This window comes from Alligator mississippiensis, chromosome 3, assembly GCF_030867095.1.
Source record: "Alligator mississippiensis isolate rAllMis1 chromosome 3, rAllMis1, whole genome shotgun sequence".
Taxonomy (NCBI): Eukaryota; Metazoa; Chordata; order Crocodylia; family Alligatoridae; genus Alligator; species Alligator mississippiensis.
The window spans coordinates 178,424,426-178,451,564 of NC_081826.1; the positions used below are offsets into that span (position 1 = coordinate 178,424,426).

The 27,139-nt window shown below is 44.7% G+C and overlaps 1 protein-coding gene across 1 annotated transcript; it reads left to right on the top strand.

Annotated features, from left to right (window-relative positions):
* The first annotated feature begins 690 nt into the window (after positions 1-690).
* SAXO1 (stabilizer of axonemal microtubules 1) lies at positions 691-22,951 on the top strand. Its single transcript, XM_059723544.1, has 5 exons — positions 691-844; positions 3,744-3,885; positions 9,323-9,499; positions 12,535-12,737; positions 21,933-22,951. The coding sequence occupies exons 1-5, from the start codon at positions 691-693 to the stop codon at positions 22,949-22,951; spliced, it is 1,695 nt and encodes a 564-aa protein (XP_059579527.1).
* The last annotated feature ends 4,188 nt before the right edge of the window (positions 22,952-27,139 follow it).

The following is a 27,139-nucleotide window of genomic DNA, read 5'->3' on the forward strand; positions in this document are numbered from 1 at the left end:
CGCCCAGGACCACAGGAGTTTAAGCCAGGTTGGAGCAGCCAGCTTGGGTGGTCAGCCTCAGACTCCAGGTGGTGGCATCAGGCAGTGGAGGGGCACAAGAGTGCCAAAACTGTGGACCAGTACAGATGATCCCCAGAGCCTGCTGCTAGCCCAGGGCTGCTCTGTCTTGGCTCAAACTGCTGCAGTCCCAGTCACTATCCACATGTGCATTTCTGTGCAGCAAAGAGCTCTGCTATAGGATAGTACTATCTTACAGCCAAGTTAATTAATTAATTTACTGTACCTTAATACTGGCACATGTAGACAGTGATGCTTTATTGCAGAGCTAATTGGTCATCTCCTCAGTAAAGTACACATGTAGATGCACTCGGAGAAAAGCAACATACTAGTACCGGTCCCTGGGCACATTCTGACCCAACTTTAGTGTTGTGCTTAATTTGGAAGAAAAAAATCATGAAGGAACATAAACCAGCATCATGATATAAATCATAGTTCTTACAATTAGTTTTATGGTGATGTTCAAAAGAAAAATCTGGAGTTGTTGCAGAAAGGCCTTATTGCACAACAGTCAGTTTTTAAAAAGGTTGTTCAAGGCAGTGACGTTTCTTCATTATCCAGCTACATTGTACATAACAAAGAGGGATAAACCTCCTTACTGACAGTGAGTTCTTCAAAGACTATGCAGAAAATATGGATATATTTTGCCCAGAAAAAGAGTCTGTTAGTAGTCAGGTCAGCTTCTCTAAAATGATGGTGTCATGCAGAGTTGAAGACATTGGTGATGATCTTAAACTACAGCTTCAAGATGTTGCTGACAATTTTGTGGCATATTCAGTCACTTCAGGTAAGAGTACCAATGTTACAGGTACTTCTCAGATCCTTATTTTCTATTAGTGGAGTTGAGAAGACTTTCAAATACACAAAAACGTCCTTTGGCTTGAAAGACTGAAGCAGAAGAGGAAACGGGTTTAATGCAGTGTTCTCTTCATTTATGTAAATAATATAAAGTGGGTATCTCTCACTGGTGTCACTACAGATGGTGCCCTATCCATGTTGAGGCAAAGGATTGTGGACTAAAGCAGAAAGTTATTGAATAACACAATGTAGCCACAATTTTTGGTATCACCACAATGCCTACCTATCAAGAAGCTATTTTTGCTCAGGTTCTCAGGGTGGACCATTTCATGAACATTGCTGTAATATATGTGTGAACTTCATCCCATCTAGAGGCCTCATTCACCAGCATTTTAAAGCTGTGGGTGACCGAGCTTGGGATCCAGGAAAGGGGCCGGCTGGGTTGTAGCCACAAACCCGGCACTTGCTACCGCTGGAGTAGAATTAGGCACAAACGCATACTGGTTCAAACAAAGATGGCTTTTACTTACACTGTCACGATGTACAGCATAGGAAGAAGGTTAACTTCAAACTCCAACTTCTGTTACAATCAAACCAAGGAGCTCTTATAAGACGAGATATCTTTAACCTGGGTCTGAACTCGAGCATGCAGGACACGGGGGTATGTCGGGGGAGGTCGTCAATGGGGAGTCGTCGGTGGGTGATCAGACCGCCAGGTTCCACTCTGAGACGAGCACGGAGTTCTCCAACCTGGGCGGAAATGACTCCAACCCTTTATACGACTAGCGAGCCAATTGCCAGCCGCCACGTAGGAATAATTTGAAACCGGCCAATTAGAGTATGCACATTTGCATATGAGTGGCGGGAACTTTTCCACGCCAGGGCTCTCCACCGTGCCGAGAATTCCCCTGTCTCGCCGTGCCTTGTGCTAGAAAGTTCCACTGTACCAAGGCACTCAACTGATCAGTTCTGACATGCCCCCTTGCCGACGGTACAGCTGGAATTTGAAGCACATGCACGCCGTCTAACTCGTCACTCCTCTCGAGGGGTAACCGGCTATATACAAAAACATACAACGAAAAAAGTTCGTCCTCAACGGATCGAATCAAATAGTAACCAATACAAACACAAACACACGTAAGTACATTGGTTACAAAAAGTTCAATCACGAGGAGTTCAGTAGGTGTCATGGCAAAGTCGCATGTCAGACCTCTGCGTCTTCTCTTCCTCTCTCTGGGTCCGCCTCTGACATGTATCTTGAACCTCGAACAAAAAAAACTGCAAAGAAAGCATTCTTTGAACAATTAATTAACTTATATTACACTATTTATATGGAGTCGCACGCATAATGGGACAGCTAATCAAATCCCCTTTGCGGCTTCCCACTCTCTCCCAAGCACACGAAACAAGTGCTTGGACACGATTCAGCTCTGGACGATTCTCGCACACCCGCAGATGCACCGTCATGAATGATGATCCACAAGCGGACGCCGCGTGATCTTGTCCGTGCTCAGTGAGACGAGTCTTCTTCTTCCCCTTTCAGCGAAAGATAGCCGCTGACAAACCTTTCACCTATTCCGCCCGCCTGGTGATAGGCGATGTGGGCGCCTAGCTCCACAGCATTCGACACGTGGTGTCTCCCACTGTGCCAGGGACAGCTTCTAACTAACTCTAACTCCATCGGGTCTTCCCCAAATCCCGATTCCGATCCTGATCCTGTTAATCCTGATCCTGTTCGTGACGCCATGTGGGTGACCGAGCTTGGGATCTGGGAAAGGGGCCGGCTGGGTTGTAGCCTCAAACCCAGCACGTAGATGGGTACTTGCAACCGCTGGAGTAGAATTAGGCACAAACGCGTACTGGTTCAAACAAAGATGGCTTTACTTACACTGTCATGATGTACAGCGTAGGAAGAAGGTTAACTTTAAACTCCAACTTCTGTTACAATCAAACTGAGGAGCTCTTATAAGATGAGATATCTTTAAACCGGGTCTGAACTCGAGCATGCAGGACACGGGCGTGTGTCGGGGGGGGGGGGGTCATCGACGGGGAGTCATTGGCGGGTGATCAGACCACCAGGTTCCGCTCCGAGACGAGCACGGAGTTCTCCAACCCGGGCAGAAACGACTCCAACCCTTTATACGGCTAGCGAGCCAATTGCCAGCCGCCACATAGGAATAATTTGAAACTGGCCAATTAGAGTATGCGCATTTGCATATGAGCGGCGGGAACTTTTCCACACCGGGGCTCTCCACCATGCTGAGAATTCCCCTGTCTCACCGTGCCTTGTGCTAGGAAGTTCCACTGTACCGAGGCACTCAACTAATCAGTTCTGACAAAGCCTCTTTAGAAGATGCTGAAGCTGACTCTGGATATGTCACAAGTTTATTTTTAATTACTTATCTATTTTTAGATGTATATCCCACCCTATCCAAAGGCTCAGAACATCTTACAATAAACAGTCAACCCACAGACAGGATTTCCCAAATAATGCCACAAAACCTCATCACCTTCCCCAACCACCACCTCCCTGCCTAAACCTCCATGCAAGCAAATCCTCCTGCCAATCCCAAGCACACCTCCCAATTGCCATTCATGTCCAGATACAAGAAACCTCTTCCTGCCTCTCACACTCACCCCACTGCCCCACCTGACCCCCAGGAGAAGATCCCTCAGCTTTCCCCAGAGTGCTATGGTGTTTCACAGAAATTGTATGGCTAGGCATAGACACCACCTTGAAATGCTTTTTTTTTTCTTTTGAGGAAAGAAATTTTTTGAATTTCTGAATAAAAAGGGACAAGATTTTCCTTAGCTAATGATACTGAATGGCTGTGTTATTTACCACGCATCATCGGAATGCACTGACTTGCTCCCATTTTCATCTGCAGGAGGAGCTGCCTCTGTTTGTTTGCTCTCCTCTCCAGTAACCCTGGTCCCAAAACACTTTATACATGGAGTGTCGCCTGCATTCTTGGAGAGAGGAGCAATTGTGCACTCTGTCCCAGAGCGAGAGTTCGCATCTTTGGCACGGTAAAACGCAGATCTCAGGGCCTTGATCTTGCACCGGACCTCGGTCCAGTCATGACTGTGCCCTTGTGTCTGCATCACTTTTTTGCAATGGATACATAAACAGGCTTATTCCTCCTACTTTCCAGCTTGATGATGGTTATGAGCCGACCTATGATGCTTTGCTCTGACCAAACATTGATTAAGTCCTGCAGTTCTTCCCGGGCCCAGATGGGTCCCTGGGCATTGGAGGTATCGGCCTCCTGCTCTGTCACCTCTATACTGCTGGCCTTGGCTTTCTGAGACATGGCAAAGCAGTTCGTGGTCAACAGCAAGTGATTCTGATTCGTGATGGGTCCCTGGTGAAATTTGGGGGTTGGCTTCACACACATGCTGTGAGAATTCTGGAGATTGTGAAGTCATTATCTGGGTCTCAACACCTAAAGGTGATGGAGCACCCCATTTGCTAACAAAAGACTTGTTGATCAGCTTGAGCATGGGGTACATAAGGCCATTGTCCTTTGGGATGGCTGGTCAATGCCCCAGAATGTTGCAAAAATCAATCGCACCTGCCTGCTTGTGTTTTGGCCTGTCTTCCCCTACTTAGTCCCACAATGAAGGCCATCTTGTTATTGCTGAATAAAATAATTTTATTGCAGAAGCGCTGTCTGTTTTTGCTGACCTCACAAAAGTATTCAGCTGCCTGGTCCTACATTAACAGGAGAGGGCTATGGCAAAATCTTGTTTGCAACCTTGATTACATGTTGTCTTGAACAAAGACTTGATGCATCGGAGCATCTGTTGCTTCTTATTTCTGGACCAAACAAAGGCTGTGCAAACACCCCGGGGTTACTTGTTGAAAAAACAGTGGTCATCTATTTAATGCAGCTAGACAGAGTTCAACACCTCCTCCTACTCCCCGCTGATGACAGAGAGGGGCCAGATGGAGAATCAGGATGAAGTGCGTGAGGAATGGGAAGTGGAAAATGGAGAACAATGCAGTGAAGATTCCACTGACATGGAGAATCTGGAGGACATTGGTGAGCAGGAGGAGGAAGTGGTGACAGTGCTGCTGACTGAACTACTGCTGGCCTTGAGAGTAATACAAGACAATAAGATAAGAATGATAGGGTATTCAGCATTAGCATGTATCCAAGCTTTCCTAGCATTGTGAAAAAGAAAACGGAGATGTACCAAGGAGTGGGAAAACCAAGAGGCATGTGAAATAGTGGGAGATGACAGGGCTGTGTTGAGAAACCTCAGGAGCAGCATCCACATGGTCTGGGCCCATGAGACCAGCTCGGACTGGTGGGAGCGAATTGTGCTGACCGCTTGGAATGACCAGCGGTGGCTGGAGACGAATGAACAGGGAGGCGTTTTATCATATCGTCTCAATGCTGGGGCCCCAGATCGCGAGGCAGGACGCTAATGTGTGTTGGGCCATCCCACTGAGCAAGAGAGTGGCAATGGCTATCGTGAAACTGGCCACCCTGTCCAGACTCTGCTACATTGCGAACCAGTTCGGCATGGTTCCCTGCATGGCTGGGTTGGCAACTTGCAAGGTATGCCAGCTGTTGCAGGATGTTGCTGCATACAGATTTATTTGCCTGGGGAGTCCACAAGAAGTCATAGATTGCTTCAGTGATCTGGGGTTCCCTAACTGCATGGGGGCTTTAGACGGCACTCACATCCCAGTCCTGTGCCCAGGGAAGGGGAGGTCTTTCACAAACAGGGAAGGGTTTGCCTCCGTGATCCTGCAAGCTGTGGTGTACTACTGGGGCTGGTTCACAAACATTTTTACATGGTAGGCCAGCAGTGCTCACAACACGTGCATGTTCAGAAACTCGCCACTCCCTGGCCTTGTGGGGAAAGGACATTATGCATCTGGAGTCCACAAGACAGTGATCTGTGGTGTTGCTGTCCCCCCTCTGGTTATATTAATGGACACTGCCTACCCCCTAAAGCCTTGGCTTATGAAGCCTTATGGAGGGAACGTTATGAACCCACAGAAGCTGGTTTTGAACAACCGTCTGAGTAGTTGCAGGGTGGCCTTTGAATGTGCGTTTGAACAACTGAAAGGATGATGGAGGGCACTTACATGCCAGCTCGAGCTGGAGCCAGAAAATATCATGGCCTTTGTAGTGGCAGCTTGTGTGCTGCACAACATCTGTGAGACCTGCAGAGAGGTTTTCAGCCAGGCGTGGGCTGAAGAAGCATGACAGGCAGTGGCCAGACAGAGACATGGCCAGACAGCAGTGCAGGGACCAAGGAGATATGCACAAGGAGAAACTGGTCGGGCGGCCCTTGTGCGGGATTGTCTGGCAGCACATATTGCTGACAGCAACTAGCAGTGCTTATTCCTTCTTTTGATTACAATAAATTCTTTTACAATTTATTTTTTTATAATAAATTCTTTTACAACCTGTGTCTGCCTGCAGGGGTGTGCAGTGTAGTGGATGGGGGTGGGGGTGGAGGGGAGGATGAGCTGGAAGGCTTAAGTATACCTCTTGTGGGCTGGCTGGGGGCGGGGACAGCTGGTGGTGGGCAGGTGGATATGGGGTTGAGTGAACAGCCTGAAGTCCGCCTTAGGAGTGTGATTGAGGGAGGGGCATATTCCACTTCAAGCCCAACGACAACAACCCACCACTTCAAAAACATTTCACAACACCCCTCCAAAAGTCATATGTCGCATGGATTCAAGGTGGACTGTGGGCAGGGAAGGGGAGTGGGGGAAGCAGCATGCATCCCCGTGGAAACTGTTCCAATCCCTGGCAGCTTGGGAATGCTGGGAAATGTAGTCCTAAAAAGGTCAGAAAAGTAATAGCTCACCATCAGCCTCAGTCACCAACTGTGGAAGCAACACCCACCCACCCGCCTGCTAATCTCAACCCCATACACTTCTGATATCATATCAGTTATTTATATAGTAAAAAAAGAAAATTCATATATATAAATTCTCATTACTTTGTAACATTGGGGGGAGGGAAAGGGACAGGAGGGGATGATTCACAGAGCTTGTCGTTGGGATCACCATGGGGGTCACCTACTGGGAGACTGGCCTGAGCCTAGGGTTTGCAGGTGACCGTGTCCATGAGTGGGTGGGTGGAATTAGCAGGAGACTCCCGGCGAGCGCAGGGGGCAGGGATTGTGGAGGCCGGCTTACATGTGCCTCCTGCTGTAATTCATTAGGAAAGACATTACTGGGGATAGATTGGTATTTTGCCTCCCCCTGCTGGAATCTGTGGGGAATGACACACAAGGCTTAACCCTCTTGAAAGAGCATGGTGTGCAAACACAAATGCACGGCACCACAATAACCCAGGTTAAAATTATTCAGGCATGGTAAATTAATGAGGATCAAATGCCATGCCTTCTCAATATCATGGGTCCTCTGAACAGATTCGATTTGAAGCTTCAAGGCCATGAGACGTTTGCTTTGACTCTTTTTGACAGTGTTAAGCCCCTGAAAGAAAATTAAAATAACTGCAGAAGCAATTTAAGGAAGGCAGCGCTGCTCATTTTGCAGCATACAGAGTGACCTTGGGTGAAGAACCCAGTGCAATGGAAGTTTTACATTCAGAAAAGTATTTCCAAATCATTCAGCATTTGTTGGATGAATTCAGCTGGCGCTCTGAATTCTAAATCTCACAGGCAGGTACTGGCTGTTTTTTAAATCCAATACTGTACCAGAAAGTGCTTTTACAGACATGCAGTTAGAATTAATTGACTTGCAAGAGAGTACATAAACACACAAACATTTGACCATGAACTTAGGCTGACTGAGTTCTCTAAAGGACTCTAACTGCCCTGCCATATGTAAACATGGATGACACATGGCTTTTCTTTTTGGAATCACATACATATATAAGAAAACCTTCTCTACATCGAATATAAGTAAGTCTAAGTTAAGATCCAGGCTGACAGGTGGTCATTTTCATGCAGCTCACTGTATTGCAACATCAAGCATTGAACCAAGATTCTAATGCGTGATGTCTGACATGTCAGCTGCATTAAATCTCAGTCAACTAAAATTTCACTCTTTTCCTGTGCAATGTATTTGTATATCATTTCTATCATGTATATCATGATATATCATATCTTTAATTTAATTTTTTAATACTCAGCAACATAATTCCAGTTATTAAATGTACAGTTTCATTTGTTATTATTGGGTAAATCTATACTTCTGTGTAACAGTAAAAGAAAGAAATAAAAATAAAGTTAATACATAAAAAGTGTTATTGTGTGTGTGTTTTTTTTTTCCTGAACAGAAATGTAAAATTTAAAGAAATTGTCAGTATGCAACCCGTCACCTGGGACTGCCTTTCTGAAATGGCTACTCAGGGGCAAACATTTGGGAACCCTTGCTTTTGAGTATCTCACTGTAGTCCTTTACTTCCCAGAATGCATTGTTCTAGGGGTCGGGGGGGGGAGGGGTCGTCAAACATATGGCCTGCAGACTGAATCTGAGCCATGAAACCAGGTGATCTGGCCTGTGGGTCTGGAAATGACTCAGTGCGCAGAGCTAGTCTGGCATGCAGACTTGACCTGGCATCGTGGGTGCTGCACTCAGCAGAGGGGATAAGTCCAGGGCACATATTGCAGACCCCCAGTGCTGCATATGCACTTCCCATGGCCCCATGTGCTGTGTGCAGCACATGCTGGCTTCACTACTGGGACTTGCTCTGCATGTGGTACAGGGGCTGCTATAGGTTGCATACTTCATGCAGCGCCTCACTGGACAAGCTCTGTATGCTGACTAGTGGATGCTGCCAATCTGGCCCACAGACTATCCTGCCCTTCATCTGGCCCAAGAGGCTGGATGATTTTAACACCCCTGTTCTATGACTTTTGCTTGCATAGGTGTTAATATTATTGTTGGCTAAACATCAGTAGATGATTATAGGTGAAGCCCTATTGAAGTCAATGGAACTAAGTCAATTTATGTCCATGACAAGCTGGCCTACAACAGTGGAGTCTTCTTCCTGACGTACCATGTATTTAAAAAAGATGGTATCTGGAAAATCATGATATAACTGACCTCTCAAAGTGGAAAGGGTTCCTTTGACATTTAAGGACCTGGTCTTATTGAGCAAAAGGTAATGAACAGCTGCAAGTCTCAATGGGAGTTGAGAGTGCCTAATACCATGCAAAAATGAGCATCTTTGGAGCAGCTCCTAATGACATCAAAGGACTGATTTCAGTAGGAGCAGCTTTAGGCTGATAGGACCTTGATTATCCATTGACTTGAGTTTGTGTATCCATTTACAGCTGTGCCAAGCAAGTAGAGAGTTCTGACCTGGCAGCTTTTCATACCCTACTTCGTACACTTGTAGCCGCTGCAGAATCACACCCTTAGAAAAAACAAGCAAAATGGGTGAAATGGAGCTTCACATTTGGCACATGAGGGTACTCCTGGTTAAGCCTCAGCTTTTAACTCCCATGCTGCTTTCTTATGCAGGTACCACCATTGCCCGCACCTCACAAGGATCTATGACAGCAGTGAGAAGCCATGCTGCCTGTCAGAGTACATGGAGAAATATCCCCTTTACCCAACAACCCATCTCAGAGATTCATTCAAGCCCAAGGGAGAATACAAGAGGCTACCAGTGCCTATGGAAGGCACCTCAACTACAAAGTAAGAAATGGTAAAAGGGAGGGAAAATTGTAGGGCTGGGACAGTGAGTGCATGTATGTGGGGAGTTGGGGTTGAGGGGAGGAGAGTCATCACTACTTCCCATGTGTCCTCAAGCTCTGGCATCAAAAACCCTCTGCTTGCCTGAGTGGCATCTAATTAGAAGCATTAAAAGGTGTCAGTGAATGTTGATTTTCAATTGCAGCTTCTCTCATTGAGGGGAATGTATTATTAGTTTGGGGTCTACTTTTCTCCTCCTGCTCCTCTCTCTCTCTCTCTCTCTCTCTTGTGTTGATGTTTCTTGTTCTCCTTTATGCTCTGGCTTTTTGGTTACTTCCCAAAGACATATGAAGAGGCTTGGTTACTTTCATTGATGAAGCAGGAACACCTGGACTAAGTCCAGACAGTCAAAATGCATGAGTCTGAATCAAGTCAGTCTTCATAGGTTAGTCTGACCTGTGTAGATTGAACAGATAAGCAAGTGAATATACCTTCACTTCTGATTCCAGAAATGCAGGCACATGCCTGCAGTGGCTCAGGCCAGAAACCAGGGGGCCCTAGAGTATGCCACCCTGGTCAGGTGGAGCGTACAGCTTTGGCCAAGGCTAACCTGCCCACTCTGTGAGGCAGGGTATGCAGGGGAGGTACAAAGCATCCTGGGATGCTGGGGGACTGTGAGTTAACTTGAATCTGGAGGGGATCGGAGACAGAAGTTCAATGAACCAATTTAACTTAAATCAGTTAAGTCTGATACTACATCCATCCAGGTTTATCTTAAACTGGTTTTTGCCACTTTGAAAGTGGTTTATATGTACTGACCTTCTGTTGTATTACAAATTTGGACGGCTTTCTGATCACTTATACTGGTTTATGTGTAATTTTTGTTCCTAGACCTGGACATTAGTTCAAGGCTTACACAAACATTAGACTCAAGCTCTTTCAGCAGGGGACACTGAAATCACGGTGTCTGTTTCCCAGTCTGTTGGAAATGTCAATGTTCACCCCCCCAAGTTCACAATCCTTTGATTAGATTTACTGACAGCTTTGAACAATTTACTGTTATAATTAATTATACAAATCAGCAGGTGTCTAACTCATTTGGCACCCCTCTAGGCTGGATCCAGACTGAGGGGTTGGTTGCAAGCTGGATCCAGACCCCAGGGCTCTTCACTGTCCAAATCTGGACCCACCTTCAGTGGCAAGGTGAGCTGTGGGGCAAGCAGTGCCAATTAGCTATGGGAGCTAATGCAACCCTTGCTCACCTACTGCCATGAGAACACATCCCCAACAGGGCTTCTATATCTTGGAATGTGACGGAGGGCCCTGCCCCTGCTCCCCTAATTTCTGAATTCCTGGTGCCTCTAGGAGCCCCACAGGCTGGTTGACATGGCTCAATGAGCCAGATCTGGACCACAGGCTGCACTTTTGTCACCTATGATATTTATCATGCTGCTATGTTTCCAACATGCACCCTGTGAATTTCCTTCCAGAGACATTGATGCAAATGATCTGGACAATCCAGATTCTGGTTGTGGTGATATTGGAGTGTTATTTGTTGGTTATTTACTCCCTAGTCTTCAGTTCAGTGTTGAGGGGTTGTCAACTATAAAGTATTCAGTAATTGAGAGCCCTGCAAATATTTCTGTCTCTAAGGAATGCATGTAGATTATGTCCTTGTCAGGAAGAGGCTATGACATTGTTAGTTATAATGTTAATCAAAAACATGATAAAACCATTTATGTGAAATCTGATGTGGGGGATGCAGAAGTCAGACCTACTATTTTGTCTCACTGTGCCATTAAAATTGTAAATGTTTAAAACCTTTTGCTGGAGTAGAGAATGCTCCATCTTTACCACCATCTTCATATCCACCCATCTATGTTGGGAACTGGAACAGCTTTACCACCTCATGGGTCTACAGAAAGTCTGCTGAAGGTGCACCAGGCTCCTATAAAGGATTGAAGTCTCTTGAATGACCATTAAGCAGCCATTACTTGTTTCTCTGTATAATGGAGAATGGATTATTCTCTTGGGCTACCTCACTGGGGCTAACAGTGGTCCGCCTTTTGTGGAACTCTTGGAAGCTTCCCAGGCGTGCTGCTGCATTTTCACTCAGACAGGAGTGATGAGATCAAATGAACAATTTTCAGTCCTCCAGCATCCCAGGATGCAGCACTTCCAGTCTGTCATGCCCCCCCTGTTCCTACACCCAGAGTAGGGATAGAGCCCAGGCATCCTGGCCCCTACTGGCAAGTCAGAGCTGTGCAGGCCAGAAATGGTATTAACCCTTAATGTGTGACTGCCCACAGCATGTTCCAGCTTAACACCACTTAATGTTCCACAGATTTAATGTGGTTTAAATATAACATGTAATGTCACCCTATGTGTCCTATAGTACTCTTCACCGAAACAATGGAGTCCTAACAGGAAGGAGTAGGAGCTAAAAAATCCCAAGGGAGATAGGTATCAAAATCATGTTGAATATTAGTGGGATGTAGGTGACTACCCATTAGGCTCTATTGAATATTTGTAGCCATAAAGAAATTACTCTTCATGATTGTTATGGAGTGAGGGCTCATGAAATGTCTGTTACAAAGCTGACCCAACTCTACTAGTATATCTCATTCCCAACCTAAACAAGCCTATTACCTCTGCTAACATAAACCTTACCTTTAACATAGGCCTTTGAATTGTGTAGTACATTTTCCTAGAATGAGACCATGATATTCACTGGTTATGTTTTTCCTCGGTGTAAGTCCATTGTATAAACTCTGGGTTCACTGGGTTCAGACAAGGTGGAATTTGGTCCACTTAAGGTAGCCCAGAGCTAAATCAGCCTCTTTCTCATACATAATTTCAGAACTATTGAAGCCCAAGTTTCTACAAGTGAAGGCTTGCGCATTTCATTAGCCACCTGTATCTTATTCAAACTTTCTGGGGGTGAAGTGTTCATTTCTTTGTGTGTCCAGCAGAAGGAACATAAACTTTATCCTTAGTACAAAGACATAAGTATGATGTATTGACATTATTGTTCACAGGAGAGATTATGTAGCTCGTGAAGTGTTGCCAGTGAAATGCAAGCCACCAGAAAAGTATGTCAAGAGTGATGATAATATGGATTTGACCTCCACATATACACAAGACTATAATCCCTACCCTATTTGCCGAGTACCTCCGTGCTTACCCCATGAGACTAAGTATACCTCCAGTGACAAGATGAATACTATACCTACCTACAAAGGTATGCAAACACATACCCTAGCAGCTAGTTTGTAAAAGGGGGCTTCAGTAATAACAGCTTTCTTGAAGAAGCCATAACAAGAATACAGTGTCTTGAGCATTTGTTATTCCTTACATCCCCATCTCTAATAGGTAGCTCCTATAGAAGCTATAACCACAAAATAATTACTAGAGACCTGAAGAAGAATACATTGCATTCAGAAGTTTGTTTAAGACTATCTCAACCATGCAGTTGGTCCAATAAAAATATCATCCAAGGAAATTCTTTCCTACTGGGAATGCATCTGGGTTGGATATAGACTAAAGACAACATTGTAAATTATTTCTAACTATCTGTCTCCTTCAGGTTGGCCAGATTTATTTCTGGGTTGTCCAGCTATGTGAAAGTCTTTCCCCCCTCTTCTTGCCAACTGCCTAGAAAGCCTCAGAGCCTTCATTGGGCCTTTTGTCACTGCCCCAAACATGGGCTACAACAGGAAGCTGAAGAGCAATGCAAGTTGCCACATGTCAGGTGTGGTGCATTTTTATTGCTCTGATCCCCATTTGTCCAGCTGCTAGATGCTTCCAGTTTAGCAGAGCAGATACACCAGTGGCTGACCATCTAGGGCTGTTCTTTAACATAGAGGCCAAATTTTGTTCCAGATAGACTGGTGTGAATCCAGAATCATGGCAATTTAGTGAATTAATGGACTAATTTAATTTAAAAAAATCTTTCTTGGGAAAAAAAAGAGAAAAAAATCACTGTTTAAGGTGGAGAGCTTCTCCTGGAGGCCAGAATTTCTGTGGTACTCATTATATTGCAGCAAAAAAGATGTATTGTATTTACTCGAATAGAAGATGACCCTGATTATAAGACACTCCCCAATAATTAACTTCTATATATGGAAAAATTATAAATTTACTATAATTTTCCATGTATAGAATTTAATTATTGGAGGCTTCCCTTAAATTTGTCCCCTTCCCATGGCTACAGCAGGGAAAATTAATCTAAGGGGTTAGGTAGACTTTTGCTTTCCCCCCAGTTTTTTTTTTTTACCTGGCAGCCCCTTCTCCCTTTCCTTACTGTCTGGCCCTGCTCTCTCCAGGCATTTATACACATACTTTGTCTGCTTTGACACACTGGAAATCCAGTGCGTTGGAGCAGACTCAATTAATCGAGTCTGAGGAACATGAAAACTGACATGCCTGGCTAATGTGTCACATGCATTTGTATAAACAGTGAAATGCTCATCAGCACTGAGAAAATGGGAGCAGAGCGCTTTTAAATTAAAACACCTTCAATGTGTTTTAGTTCAAAAGTGCACTGCTGCCATTCTCTAAGTGCTGACTCTGCGCATTTTATCATTTATACAAATGCCTACACAGTAGCGCAGGGTGCTTTTAAAAGTACTTGGTGCTGTGGTGCATGCATGTGTACAAATGCCCTCTGAGCACATAGAAATGAGGAGCAAATTTGAAAACAATAACCTTGACATTAAATATGACTGTAGCAATTTGCAATTTGTATCCATGCATTTAATTTATCCAGAATTGATGCATGTTACCTTTTTTTTAAACTGCTGCAAGTTTTAGCACAGCTAACTAATTAGCTCTGCAGTAAACATTTTAGTGTCTACACATGTACCCCAATTAGGGTGCACAAAACTAGGGGCCACAAAACTACCACAGCAGGGTAGTGCTTGTATTTGCAAATACAGATACTACTCTGCTGCAAAGTATTTTTCTGTGCAGCGGTGCACGTGGAGACACTGAGCTGTCTGGCTGGGGCACGAGGGTGCTTTGGTGTAGGGGCTGCCTGTCAGCTAGCCCTGCACTGAAGTTCCTTAGTGCCCCAGCCAGCCCCTTTGCAGGACATGGAGCTGGGGGGAGCTGCCTCAGGCTTGCAGGCTGACCCCACAGCTCCCCAGCCAGCCGGGGCAACTCCAGCCAGACTCCACATGCTGCACATGAATAAGCTCCAGAGCTAAGGAGCTAAGTTGTGGAGTGAATTGCTCCTAGGCGCATGTTCAAATGGTGCTCCTGGGAGCAAAAACATCTGGAGCAATAAGCTCTGGAGTTTATTCATGTGCACTAACTGCATGTGTAGATGCGCTCACTAGGAACAAGTAATAGTGGTCTGCTAATGGCAGCCAGGGGTGCATCTATACAAGATGTTTACTGAACAGTTGACTGATTAACTGCACAGTAAACGTCACAGCATCTACAGGTGTGCCCCAATTAGGGCGCACAAAACTAATAAACTCCACAGAAGGATAGTACTTGTAAATACATGTACTACCCTGCTGCAAAGTTTTTTAGTTTCACTGTGGAGCAAAGCATGTAGATGCTGAGTACCCTCATGCCCCAGCCAGCCAGTTCAGTGTTTACACATGTATTGCTGCACACAAATAAACTACCAGCTAGCCCCTCACTGAAGCTCCCTTGTGCCCCAGCCAGCCCCTCTGCAGCACACTGAGCCCAGTCAGAGCAGCCCTGGACTGACAGGCTGACCCCCTGTGCCCCCTGCCAGCCAGGTCTGCTGCAGCCCAGCTCAATGTGCTGCAATAAGCTCCACAGTTTATTGCTGCACACTAATGTCACATATAGATGCACCCAGTTGTGCTGCCACCCAGCATCTGGGTAAGTGTATTACTTTAAATCACTTGTGAATATTTTCATTCCAAAGCAAAATTATAAGTAGCCTAGGCATTCTGGCTGAAAGCTAGGATGTTTGCTTTTCTTAAGCAGAAATAAGTTTTTTTCTTTTATGCATGGCTCATTGTAATTGCCAAAAGTGGAATTTATCTATACAAAATCGGGATATTTTCACACAAGTAAGTATCTGTTTAGAATGACCTGATTTGTTAATGCAAAGGGGGAATAAAATATCTGCATTTATGCACCTTCAAAAAATTTAGCTTGTATGGGCTGGATCTTCAATTTTGTTGAAATCAACAGACCTATGCTGGTTTACACTAGTTGAGAATCTGTCCTCATGTCTTTATATATGCTTAGATTTTTAGTATCAGAATATGTAGATCTTTTTCTTGTGTCAGTGGTTAGGTCAGCGCCTTGAGTGGTGTGTGAGAGCTCTAATAATATGTAGCATAGCCACATTTGGTTATAATCTGCAGTGTTTTTCAAAACACTGGCAAATGGAAGTCTCCATCTCAGCCCCTCCAAGACCTGGTCCCATATTGAGTCAATTTATTTTTAAAAGCCATATTTCACAAATCTGAAGGTTTTTCATGTGCACTTACCTAGTCTGCATCATGGCATTAAAAGTTTTTATTAATCACCTCTCAAGGTGCAAATCATATGGAATGTGCCATTCTGTGAGGTTTCAAATAATACTGCTTTGGCAATAAATGCCTTTTGTATGAAGTCGTAAAGCTATACAATCCAGTGCTGTATTGGGTTGTGGGTTTAAATAAATTGGCCAGATATCACAGTGAATGTTATACAGTGCTGCAAATTAATTTTTAACACTGTATGAACTATATATTCAAATTATCTTGTCTTACCTACACTTAACTGCTTGTATCTATCCATGGGTATGTAACCTAATTTTAGGGTTGTTTGGCTTGGTTATACTGAGATCTGCCTGAGCCTGTATAACATGTGGTTCATATCAAAGGTTCTCTTCCATATTCCCTAGTGGTTTCAAGATGGTGGTACATGGAAAACCATTAATATCTACTGGAGAAGAATTAGAGTTTCAATAAAATTGTAACATATTTTGAGGAGATAATAGCATGTTGGCTTAAACTAAGTAAAATAAATTCATAATGTCTAGGATGACTCCAAATGTGTGGAGATGGTAAAAGTTTAAAATCAAAGAGACATGGAAGCTTTTGTTGTATTTCTAAAATGTTGTAAAACTCTTTATAGTATCTATGAATTGCATTGACTAGAGTATTACAAACAAGGCTGAGAAACTGAAAAACTGTGGGTTTCAGTGTGACTTCGATTTTCTAAGTACTTTAAGTGTCAGACCTTTTGAATCACCTGTGCTCTTTCTTGGAGACAGTCTTTCATGAGCAGGAGCAGCTGGCTAGTTACTCACTTAATGAGCCCCTGCACCCTCTCATGCCAGAATCCAGCTTAGTCTATGCCTCCAGTTGGCCTTCATAGGTGTTCTACTTTAGAAAAATTATGTGACCTACTAATCTTTCAGTTTCATAGTTTCATAGTAGCTAGGGTCAGGAGGGACCTGAACAGATCATCTAGCCTGACCCCCTGTCACAGGCAGGAATGAATGCTGGGTTCACAAGACCCCAGACAGGTGATCATACAACCTCCTCTTGAACATGTCCAAGGTAGGGGTGAGGACCACTTCCCTGGGAAGTTGGTTCCAGATTTTGGCCACCCTAACTGTAAAATATTGCCTTCTGATCTCCAACCTAAACCTATTCTCCACCAGCTTATGACCATTGTTCCTCGTCACCCCAGGTGGTGCCGGGGAGAAAAAAGCTCTGCCTATTTGCTGTTGATCCCCCTTGATGAGCTTGTAGGCAGCCACCAGGTCCCCCCCTCTTGCTGAGGCTGAACAGGTTCAGGTCCTTCAGTTTCTCCTTGTAGGGCCTGTCCTGCTGCCCTCTCACCAAGTGGGTGGCCCTCCTCTGAACCCTCTCCAGGCTGGCCACATCCCTTTTGAAGTGTGGCGCCCAGTACTGGACGCAGTACTCCAACTGCGGCTTGACCAAAGTCGCATAGAGGGGGAGTATCACCTCTCTGGACCGGCTTGAGAGGCACCTTTGGATGCATGACAAGGTATGGCTGGCCTTGCTGGCTGCGGTCTGGCATTGGAGGCTCATGTTCATCTTGGAGCCAATAATGACTCTGAGATCCCTTTCCACCTCTGTGCTTTCAAGAAGGGAACTCCCCAGCCTGTATGTATGCTGTGGATTCCTTCTCCCAAGGTGCAGCACCCTGCACTTGTCTACGTTGAACCCCATCCTATTCTCATCTGCCCACTTTTGTAGTCTGTCTCAATCTAGTTGCAGCCTCTCTCTCCCTTCAAGTGTGTCCACCTTGCCCCACATCTTAGTGTCATCAGCAAACTTGGACATAGTGCTTTCCACCCCCTCGTCCAAGTCGCTGATGAAGATGTTAAACAGTGCGGGTCTGAGGACCGAGCCCTGGGGTACCCCACTGCTCACATCTCGCCCACCACTACTCGCTGGGTGCGCCCCATCAGCCAATTTTTTACCCATCCAACTGTGCAGGCATCAATGCTGCAGTCACTTAATTTATTGATGAGGACGGGGTGAGAGACAGTGTCAAAGGCCTTCTTAAAGTCTAGAAAGACTATGTCCACAGCGACACCATCATCCAAGGATTTACTTACTTGGTCGTAAAAGGCAATCAGGTTGGTCTGGCAGGACCTGCCTTTGGTGAAGCCATGCTGATTGCCCCTGAGCATGATCTCCCCTGCTGGCCCCCCACAGATATGCTCCTTGATGATCCTCTCCAAGAGCTTCCCGAGCACCGAGGTGAGGCTTACAGGCCTATAATTACTTGGGTCCTCCTTCCTCCCCTTCTTGAAAATTGGGACCACATTAGCCAGTTTCCAATCCCCCGGCACCTGGCCAGATGACCATGAATGCTCGTACAGCCGGGCCAAAGGCTCCGCGATGACCCCTGCCAGCTCCCTCAACACCCTTGGGTGGAGGGCATCTGGACCTGCAGATTTAAAAATGTCTAGCCCTTCCAGAAGATCCTGAACTACATCTGCACTGCTTGATAGAGCTATCCCCAAGATTGTCCCTACCTCTGGTAGGTGGGATATCCCGGTCCTTGTTCAGGAAAACAGAGGCAAAGAAACTGTTAAAAATATCAGCTTTCTTGTCTGGCGTGGCCACCAGATTGCCGTTTGTGTCTTGCAGGGGGCCTACATTGCCTGGTGCCCTCTTCTTGCTCCCAATGTACTTGAAAAAGGACTTTTTGTTGTCCTTAATCCAGGACACTAGCCTGAGTTCCATTTCTGCCTTGGCTCTAGGAGTTGACTCTAGGATGATTCTTACCAGGGATTACAACTCAAGAGCTGCTACAGCTCTGTAGCAAGGAGTCATAACTTATTTCCACTGTAACACTCACTATTTGGTGCCATACTTCCTTGGCTCAGAGGAAGTTCAACCTGAACATCTGAGGCCTACAACAGTTTGAATCCTGGATGATTCCTCACTTTCAAGATGACCACTATTATGGGATTGAACTGGGGAATCTCAAGAGATAAAACCAACCTAGAGTTCTAGTTTGAGCTGAAACTAGTTTGAGCTAGGAGGTTTTTAAGGCTTGGCTTGACAAAGCCCTGGCTGGGTTGTTCTATTTGGGGATGGTCCTACTTTGATCAGGGAGTTGGACTAGATGACCTCCTGAGGTCCCTTCCAATCCTAATTTCCTATGATTCTAAAGAGCTGGCTGGAAAGGTTGAGGAGAGGGGTAGGAGTTGAACCTCATATCTCAAACATATTTTGGCGCCTAATTCCAGGCTGGAGGGAAGTGCTGTTTTTCACTTGGGGCTTCCCATTGTGAACCCTCTCCTGGAATTAAGCTAGGTCAGGCTTATCTCAAGGAAAAGCACCAAGAGACTACTCCACTCCATTCCAGTAGCCTAGTGGTTAGGGCACTTAACTGGGAAGTGTGAGACATGGGTACACATTCCTGCTATAAATTAAGCTCAGGAGAATTTTGAACAAAGGTTGCTGAGTCTGTGAAGGGCTACACCCTCCTGTCTTTTCTGTAGGTTAAGGCCCCCTCCAGCTGGGAGCTCCAATCACCTGACTGGGCTCCCAGCCTCAGGGGCACAGGCTGCAGATGAAGATCGAAGCTAGATAGAAACCAGCTATAAAGTTATTACACATTTTCCAGCAATAACTTTATAGCTGGTTGGACCTTTTTAAAGGTACCATGGTTAATTTGCATATGTGGCCAGCCTAAATTAATTGCACAATTAAACCAGGAAATTGCATAATACATGTGATGTGTAGAAGGGAGCCTTAGACATATCTGTTCTGAAAATCCATGCCAAATCTGGCCCTGCAAAGGAGCTAGGCAGAGAAATGCCTGGGTTGAGATGCCTTTCAGGGCTTAAGTGAGAATGAGGTCTCCAAGCAGCCTAGCAGTTCCAGGCCTTGAGTGATTATGCACATGCCCAGCAGCAAAAATATAGCCCTCTAGGGACATTAGGCAGCAGCTGAGAGGTTTTGAGAATTTCAGCAGCCACTTTTGGCAATTTCAATGAGCTGTGCATAAAAGAAAAGAACTTATTTCTGCTTAAGAATTCAGTCTGAATGCCTAGGCTACTTATGATTTTGCTTTGGAATGAACATAATCACAAGTGATTTAAAACAATACACTTGCCCAGCTGTTGAGTGGCAGCACAACTGGGCGCATCTACAGGTGACATTAGCGTGCTGAAAAACCAGAGGACCCTCATCTTTCCCCCTCTCCCCCAGCCAAGATGCATCCAGATCTGGCCCATGAGGAGCTGCAGGGATTAATGCAGCTCGCTCTTGCCTCCCACTGCTGCTGCCAAAACACATCCCCAGCAGGGCTCTGGACTGCAGAGTTTAAAGGTGGGTTCCAGCTCCCACCTCCCTCACCCCAGCCTTTCCAGGAGTCCCACAGTGCAGATCTGACCCATATCTTTGACACTCCATAGTAATGGGTAGGCAGCTAAATTTCTTTGTAGATTTAGCCCCAAATCTCCTTGTTCACATAAACCTGGCCTCAATGGGGAATTTGCCACTGACTTCCAGATGTCTTCGAAAACAACCAAAATTTCAAACTTCAGAAAAGCACATGGAAAATCACGCTGCTAGCTGACCAGCAGGCCCCCTTCTTTCCTCCTGCAGTCTTGCAGTGAGTGCATTTTTTGCATAGTATATTGAGGGCTCAGGAGGAAGCTATAGAGTCCTCAGCAGTATCAGTACCAGTCTTCTGCTGCTCTGCTGTTAGGGTCAGGACAGTGACTTGTGACCAAACATTTAATTTTTTTAAATGTAGTTTTGATTTTCAGCTTTCCACTATTATGCACTTACCTCTGGTATAATTCTGTTTGTGCTGTATGATTTCAGTGGGAATAACACTGTTTGGATTGGAGAGGTCAAATATCCTGATACTTAATTGCATTGTTTGCTTTCTAGTACTTTGAAATCCAGACTTCCTTCCTAGACAGAATCAGCTGGAAGGTTATTTGCCTCATGACTCTCTATGTGGTTTAAAAGTGAAAAAAAAAGAAATTACACCTCCCCCCCCTCCCTGGTTTGGGTTAGCTCCAAGACTATTTCATTTCAACTTCCTACCAGTAACCATATTGCTCTCAATGAGAAATTGCACAGGATTAATAGGAAGGAAGTAGGATGGGCTTGTGGTTGCAATAGTGGTCTGAGAGCCAGAAGTCTTTGCAACAAATTTACAATGGAACTTTTGGCAATTCACTTTAATGTTCTGTGCCTCAGTTTTCTCATTTACAAAACAGGATATAATATTCACTAACCAGTCCAGGATATAGATAGGGCACATTCCTGTTCAGAGGTAGACTATACTAACATGTTTGGGGTTGGAACCATCTTTGTTATATGTCTTCCTACTACAACAGGGGCCCATCCTGTAAGTGCTTCACAGTACTACTACTACTACTACTATTTTTTGAGTGTGAGCTTCTCTCTCATGGTGACAGCATTGCTACCATGTCAAGTAATACAAGGAATGTCTAAGATACTACTCTGCACAGCTCCAGGTATCATCAAGAAGAAAGACAAAGTTTGAACCCAGCACCAGCCAGATATCAAACTCCCTTCTAATTCAGAAAACTGGTCATCATCATAGAGGAAGACATAGGAAGGAAGGACAGTCCTGTAGTTTAGGTTCTAGACTAGGGCGTAGCTGGATTTAACTCCTAGATTCCATTTGTGAATTTGTCGCTTAATCTTCTTGTGCTTTGGATGAGGATGCTACATGTTTTCTTGTACCATTCTCTGTCTGGGCTATTTAGACTTTAAGCTTTAAAGGTAGGGACTATGTTTCCTGCATGTTTGTTCAATGCCCAGAACAATGGGATGCTGGTTACAGGTGGAAGCTCTTGATGAACAAATGACGCACAATGATTATAATAGCAATTACTAACTGAAGTTACTATGGCATATTTTTAAACTTGTTACAGATTTTCTATATAGATGGGCACTTAAATCCGCCTTCTCTAATGTTTCAGATGACTATGTGCCATGGAATGTACCAAAACGTGAGATGATTAAACCAAACAATAAATATCATCCATCAGAAGAAAAATTTGACCACAGAACCACTATCCAGGATGACTACCAGTTTAAGGGGCCAGTTGCCACCAAGAGCTACAAACCTTTGAATTTGGTCCAGAAGAACATGACTCCCTTTGAAAACCTGACAAATTATATGTTGAGTTATGTACCACATCCCCTGGAGAAACGCTTTGTCCATGAATATGAAAAGTATAAGCCCTCTGATACCCCATTTGATGGCCTCACCACCCACAAACAATCTTTTAGGGGGCTGGCTGGCCTGCCAGCCAAGCTGATGAAGCCACACCACACAGTGCCATGCCATGATGTCTCATTTCCCTCTTCCACAGAGTTTCGGGACAAATATTTGCTTTGGCCACACCCTCCCATATCTGTCAAAAAACCTGCTGTGTATGTCCCTCCTGTGGAGAAAATGGACCTTAAGACAACTACGCAAACCCATTACACACCCCATAAGGGCCAGCCTGCCAAGTCATGTCAGCCACTGGCCCAATTTAAAAAAGGCACCATGCCCTTTGATGGCTGCTCCACCATGAAGGATGACTATAAGGCATGGCAGTGTACAAAAACAAAGCCCATCATACATGCACCAGAACTAAAGGTGGCAGAAGAACCAATGGATTACTTGACTACTTTTCAGACCCATTATGTGCCCCACCCACCTACTTTCACAAAGAGCTTTAAGCCAGGTTGGTCAAGTCTGCGGTCTGTCACACCATTTGAAGGACAAACCATCTACACAAGCAGCTACACACCAAAGAAGATTGCCAGGTGCCTTGCCTCTTACAAAGAACCACCATCCTACGTGTTTCAAGAAATTGATCCTGCTGGTCACAAGTTCTACCTTCCTGTTTTAGAGACTGAACACCCACTGCATTCAAAGGGTAAAGAGCAAGAAAGCAACCTTTCTGGGAATGGACTTAGCCTCCAGGAGCTAGCAGTGACAGGTTGATTCTTTTTGGAACTTTCTTTAAAACTGACCATGCCTTTTATACCCTGAGAAATCTTAAAAATAAGCTTCAGTCCCAGAGACCTGCTCTTTCAGGAACAACGGAATAAAGAAGAATCCCACCACCCAGGGAAAGTATATTTTAGTTGTCTGTTGGTTGTCCTTGGTTATGTGTTCTTTCCTGCCCCTTCATCCCTACCCCCTCAGAAACAACCCTCCTTATCTTTACTTAAGAGATGTGTATCTCTTGGCAATAGATTCCTAGCTTGTAAGCACATCAAGTGTTTGACTTCCTTGGTGATGAAGGTATTACAATAGCATAGATAAGTGATTCTCAACCAGGGTGCCTTGAGGGCCTTTCAAGGATGTTGTGTAATGTTAGCACTGTTAGCTATGCAAACATGATTCCTAAGATAAACCCAGAGATTTCAAAGAGGAATCCATAGCATCAGAAGCATGCTGGCCTGTTGTGCTCTTTCTGGATTCCTTGGACAGAAGAATTGCTTTATTGTTTTTCTGTAAACAAAAAACAAGTGAAAATTAAGAGCTGGCATTTTCTGAGGGGTGTCTTGAGGCTATTGAGGAATACCTTGAGTCTAAAAAGGTTGGAAACCAATGGCCTAGAAAGATGGATGGATAGATCGATAGATTCCCCTAAATCACAATGTATTCTCACTATAACTAGATGTTAGATTTGAGCTCAAGAGTCCAAGATCCAGTGACTGCATCTAAAATAGACAAGAAATATTGTTATCTAAAGCTAGATTTGTTATGCTGCCTTTATAAACTTCCCTGGAAATTTCAGTTGTGCATAAGGTATTTTTAAGCTCTTTCTCTCTACAGTAAATTTACTGTGCCCAGCAGAGGTGGCCTCAAGCTAACTGTGCTGTTCCATGTAGGCTGCCTTCTAGGCTGAGGCACTATAGCTTTGTTTGTATAGCAGCATAGGATTATAGAAAAGTAGAACTGGAAGGGATCTCATGAGGTGACCTGGTCCAGCCCCCTTGCTAAATCATGGAGAGGTAACTTAGCATGGAGAAAGGTTAATTGGCACTGTCACTCAGCAGCACTAATTAGTAGGGCTGTGCTAAACAGCACCAGTTCTTTTTTACTTCTGTTTCGTCATTTCAAAGGGACAGTGTTTTGTTTCACTATTTTGAAGCACTGTTCCGTTTTGTTTTGTTGAAACTGTTTCACTGTTTCAATGTTTCGCCCATATGCGATAATGGAGAATCACGAAAATGGCTATAACTTTGTCATTTCTTGCCTGATTCAGATGAAAATTACAGGGATGGTAGCCCCTCTGAGGGCATGAAGCCTGCCATGTTTCAAGGAGATAGGTGCAGAGTTTTTTGTGAAACTGCACCTCAAACTTTTCAAAGCAAAACTAGAATCAGTTGCCAGCAGCGGGAGCATGCTGTCATCCCACATGCAGATCCGGGGCCCGCTCCTCCTGGAAGAAGTCTGGCACAGCCCCACGATCTGTGCATGGGGTTTCAGCAGGTTGCCAGTTCACCAGTTTCTGGTTCAATTCCCCAACTCCCCAATCTTTCCCCCAGCTCTGATGGCTTGTCCCAGCTCTTCCTGTGGGGCACAGGCCCCTGGATGATGTGAGATGACAGCAGGCTGCCACTGCCAGCTGGGGATGATAGCGACTCTGGGCTATTTCCCCAGGTGGCAGTAGCAGCCTGCTAAAACCTCGCATGCAGATCTGGGGTCCGCGCCCCCCAGGAAAACCTGGGGGAGTGATCAGAGAGCTGGGGAATCAAAGCGGGAGCTCTGGCTGACAGGTGGATCTGCCACAGCTCCAGGACAGTGTATGGTGCCTGGCTTGAGCTGCGCTACATCCACGCGATGGTGCAGCTGCCATGCAGGTGCCAGGCGGGGGGCGATCCCTGTTGCCTTGCAGTGCGTGGGGGGCTCTGCCATGAGTGCCCAGAGGCCCCAGTTGCCACTGCCAGAGCCAGTGAGTGCAGGACATTTTTTTTTGAAAGCTCTGCACCCACTGGCTATGGAGCATGCAGAAGTGCCAGCACCCAAGTTTACCAGAAAGAACCCAGGGCTGGCGCTGGCCTCAGCCAGCAGTGGCAGCCTGCTGTCATCCTGCACATAGGTCCAGGAGGGCTGCAGGGCTGTGCCAGAGGGAGCAGACCCCCAGATCTGCATGTGGGATGACAGCATGCTGCCAGTGGCGCTGCCGGCAAGTAATACTGGTTTTGCTTTGAACAGAAACTTTCAAAACTTTTTGAAGCTGTTTTGAAGCCTTTCATTTCATTTTGATTACACTGTTTCGAGCTCAAAACACGTCAAAACAGCTTCAGAAAGAAACACCGGTCAAAATTTAGCACAGCCCTACTAATTAGTCTATTCAAAGTGCTGCACAATAGATTAGAAGGCAACACAGTGATCTTGAGGATTTTACTGCCAGATATAATAAGTTTATTGTGCAAGTATGGCTTTGTTTTCATATAACATTAGTGTTGTTGCCCACCCTTGGGGACGCTTGCATTTAAATAGAAACAGAGGTGGTTACCATATTATTCTGTTATTCTGAAGTTGGACAGAAGGTAGGGCATGGTGGTATCTTAAGCAGAAAGTAGGGCAGTGTGACATTTTAGAGCAGTGATTCTCAAGCAGGGTGCTGCAGCACCCTAGGGTGTCTTGAGATTATTTCAAGGGTGCCATGGAGTGCCACACAATGTTAGCACTGTTAGGTATGTAAATATGATTCACAAGATAAACCCAGGGTTTTCAAATAGGAATCCACAGTGTTAAAAACACTCTGACCTATTGTGATTTTTTCGCTGCTCTTTGCAACAGAAAAATTGCTCTATTATTTATTATTTTTCCCTAGTCAAAAAACCCCCTAAGAGCTGGCATTTTCTGAGGGGTGCATTGAGCCTAAAAAGGCTGAGAACCACAGTCTTTGCGTGATCTAAGTGGTTCAGAGTGGCACAAGCTTTCATAGGCAATAACCTACTTAATCACCTGAAGTCACCTGCTGGTTAAATAGCAAATGAAGCAATCTCTCTGTGTAATGTGCACCTCAGTCTGTTCCATGTGTGAAGTTCTCTGAAACCCACCTGGGATGGATGTTACACATATATAGCTGAAAGCTGAGGCCAGAAGAAAGTGGGAAATATTTTGGCAGCAAGGATTTTTCAGTCATATCTTTTATTCGGTTGGGAGAGACGTTAGACAAGCTTTCAGGCAGAAAGTGCCCTTCTTCAGGTCCAGGAAATAAGCAAATACAGCTGGAGCTAAATAACAGAACAATGACTTGTGTCTAACTCCATGTGAGACACTTACCAGGAGGGTAATGCCCATAGGAACAACTGCTCTAGGGGTGCATTAGATTCTCCATCCTCTTAAGCCTCTAAATCATAATTGGATGCCTTTCTAAATGATGCACAATAGCACAAGCAGAAATTATGGGGTCTCTGAAGATATTATTGGGTTATATAAAAGAGTAAAGCAAGCTGGTCTATTTTTCTCTTAAAATCTAAGACCGATGAAACATTCTTTCTCCTGGGTAGGAGGCTGCAATGTCTCATCATTTATATTTTTATAACTTTAATGCCAAATCACAACCCAAACATAATTTTCTTTGCCTTTGCCCCTCTAATGTTCATCACAATTATTTATTATGCTATAATTCTGTGAGCACTTTGGAATACGGGTTATATGAAAGATGCTAGTGATTTTAGGTGCTGGGAAAAGATTCTGTCCCTTTTATGTATTAAGCCTCCTTGCCTGTTAATTTGACACTCTCACTTTATCCTAAGCATGAAATAAAGTTGCAAGGGTCTAGGAGGTAAATGTATTTTTATTACTGTATTTTACAGTGTGGATTTGATTGATTTTAGTGTGGTTGCATGTATAAAACATTACAGAACATGAATAATTGCTGGTTTTTGACCATTCATAACAAACATCCTGATTCTGCAAACACTACACCAGCTTCCAGTCTACAGAAGGATGTGTCAAAAAATCAGATGGAACTGGTTTTGTTTCAGCTTTTTTCACAGTGTGGGAGTTAGTTTTGCTGGCTCGTATCTATAGCATTTTAAAAAATGTATTAAACCCAAACCAAAATGATGCCAAGGAGTCTATTTCATTCATATGAAAAAACAACTTCTCTCACCCCATTAAAATGCTCTGTATTGCTGTTGTTTGCATAGAACCTCAATC

Coding starts and splice junctions, on each gene's coding strand:
- SAXO1 (XM_059723544.1), top strand. CDS start 691: ATGGATATATTTTGCCCAGAAAAAGAGTCTGTTAGTAGTCAGGTCAGC. Junction 3,886..9,322: donor GAGTTCGCATCTTTGGCACG/GTAAAACGCAGA, acceptor TTTCTTATGCAG/GTACCACCATTGCCCGCACC. Junction 12,738..21,932: donor TACTATACCTACCTACAAAG/GTATGCAAACAC, acceptor CTAATGTTTCAG/ATGACTATGTGCCATGGAAT.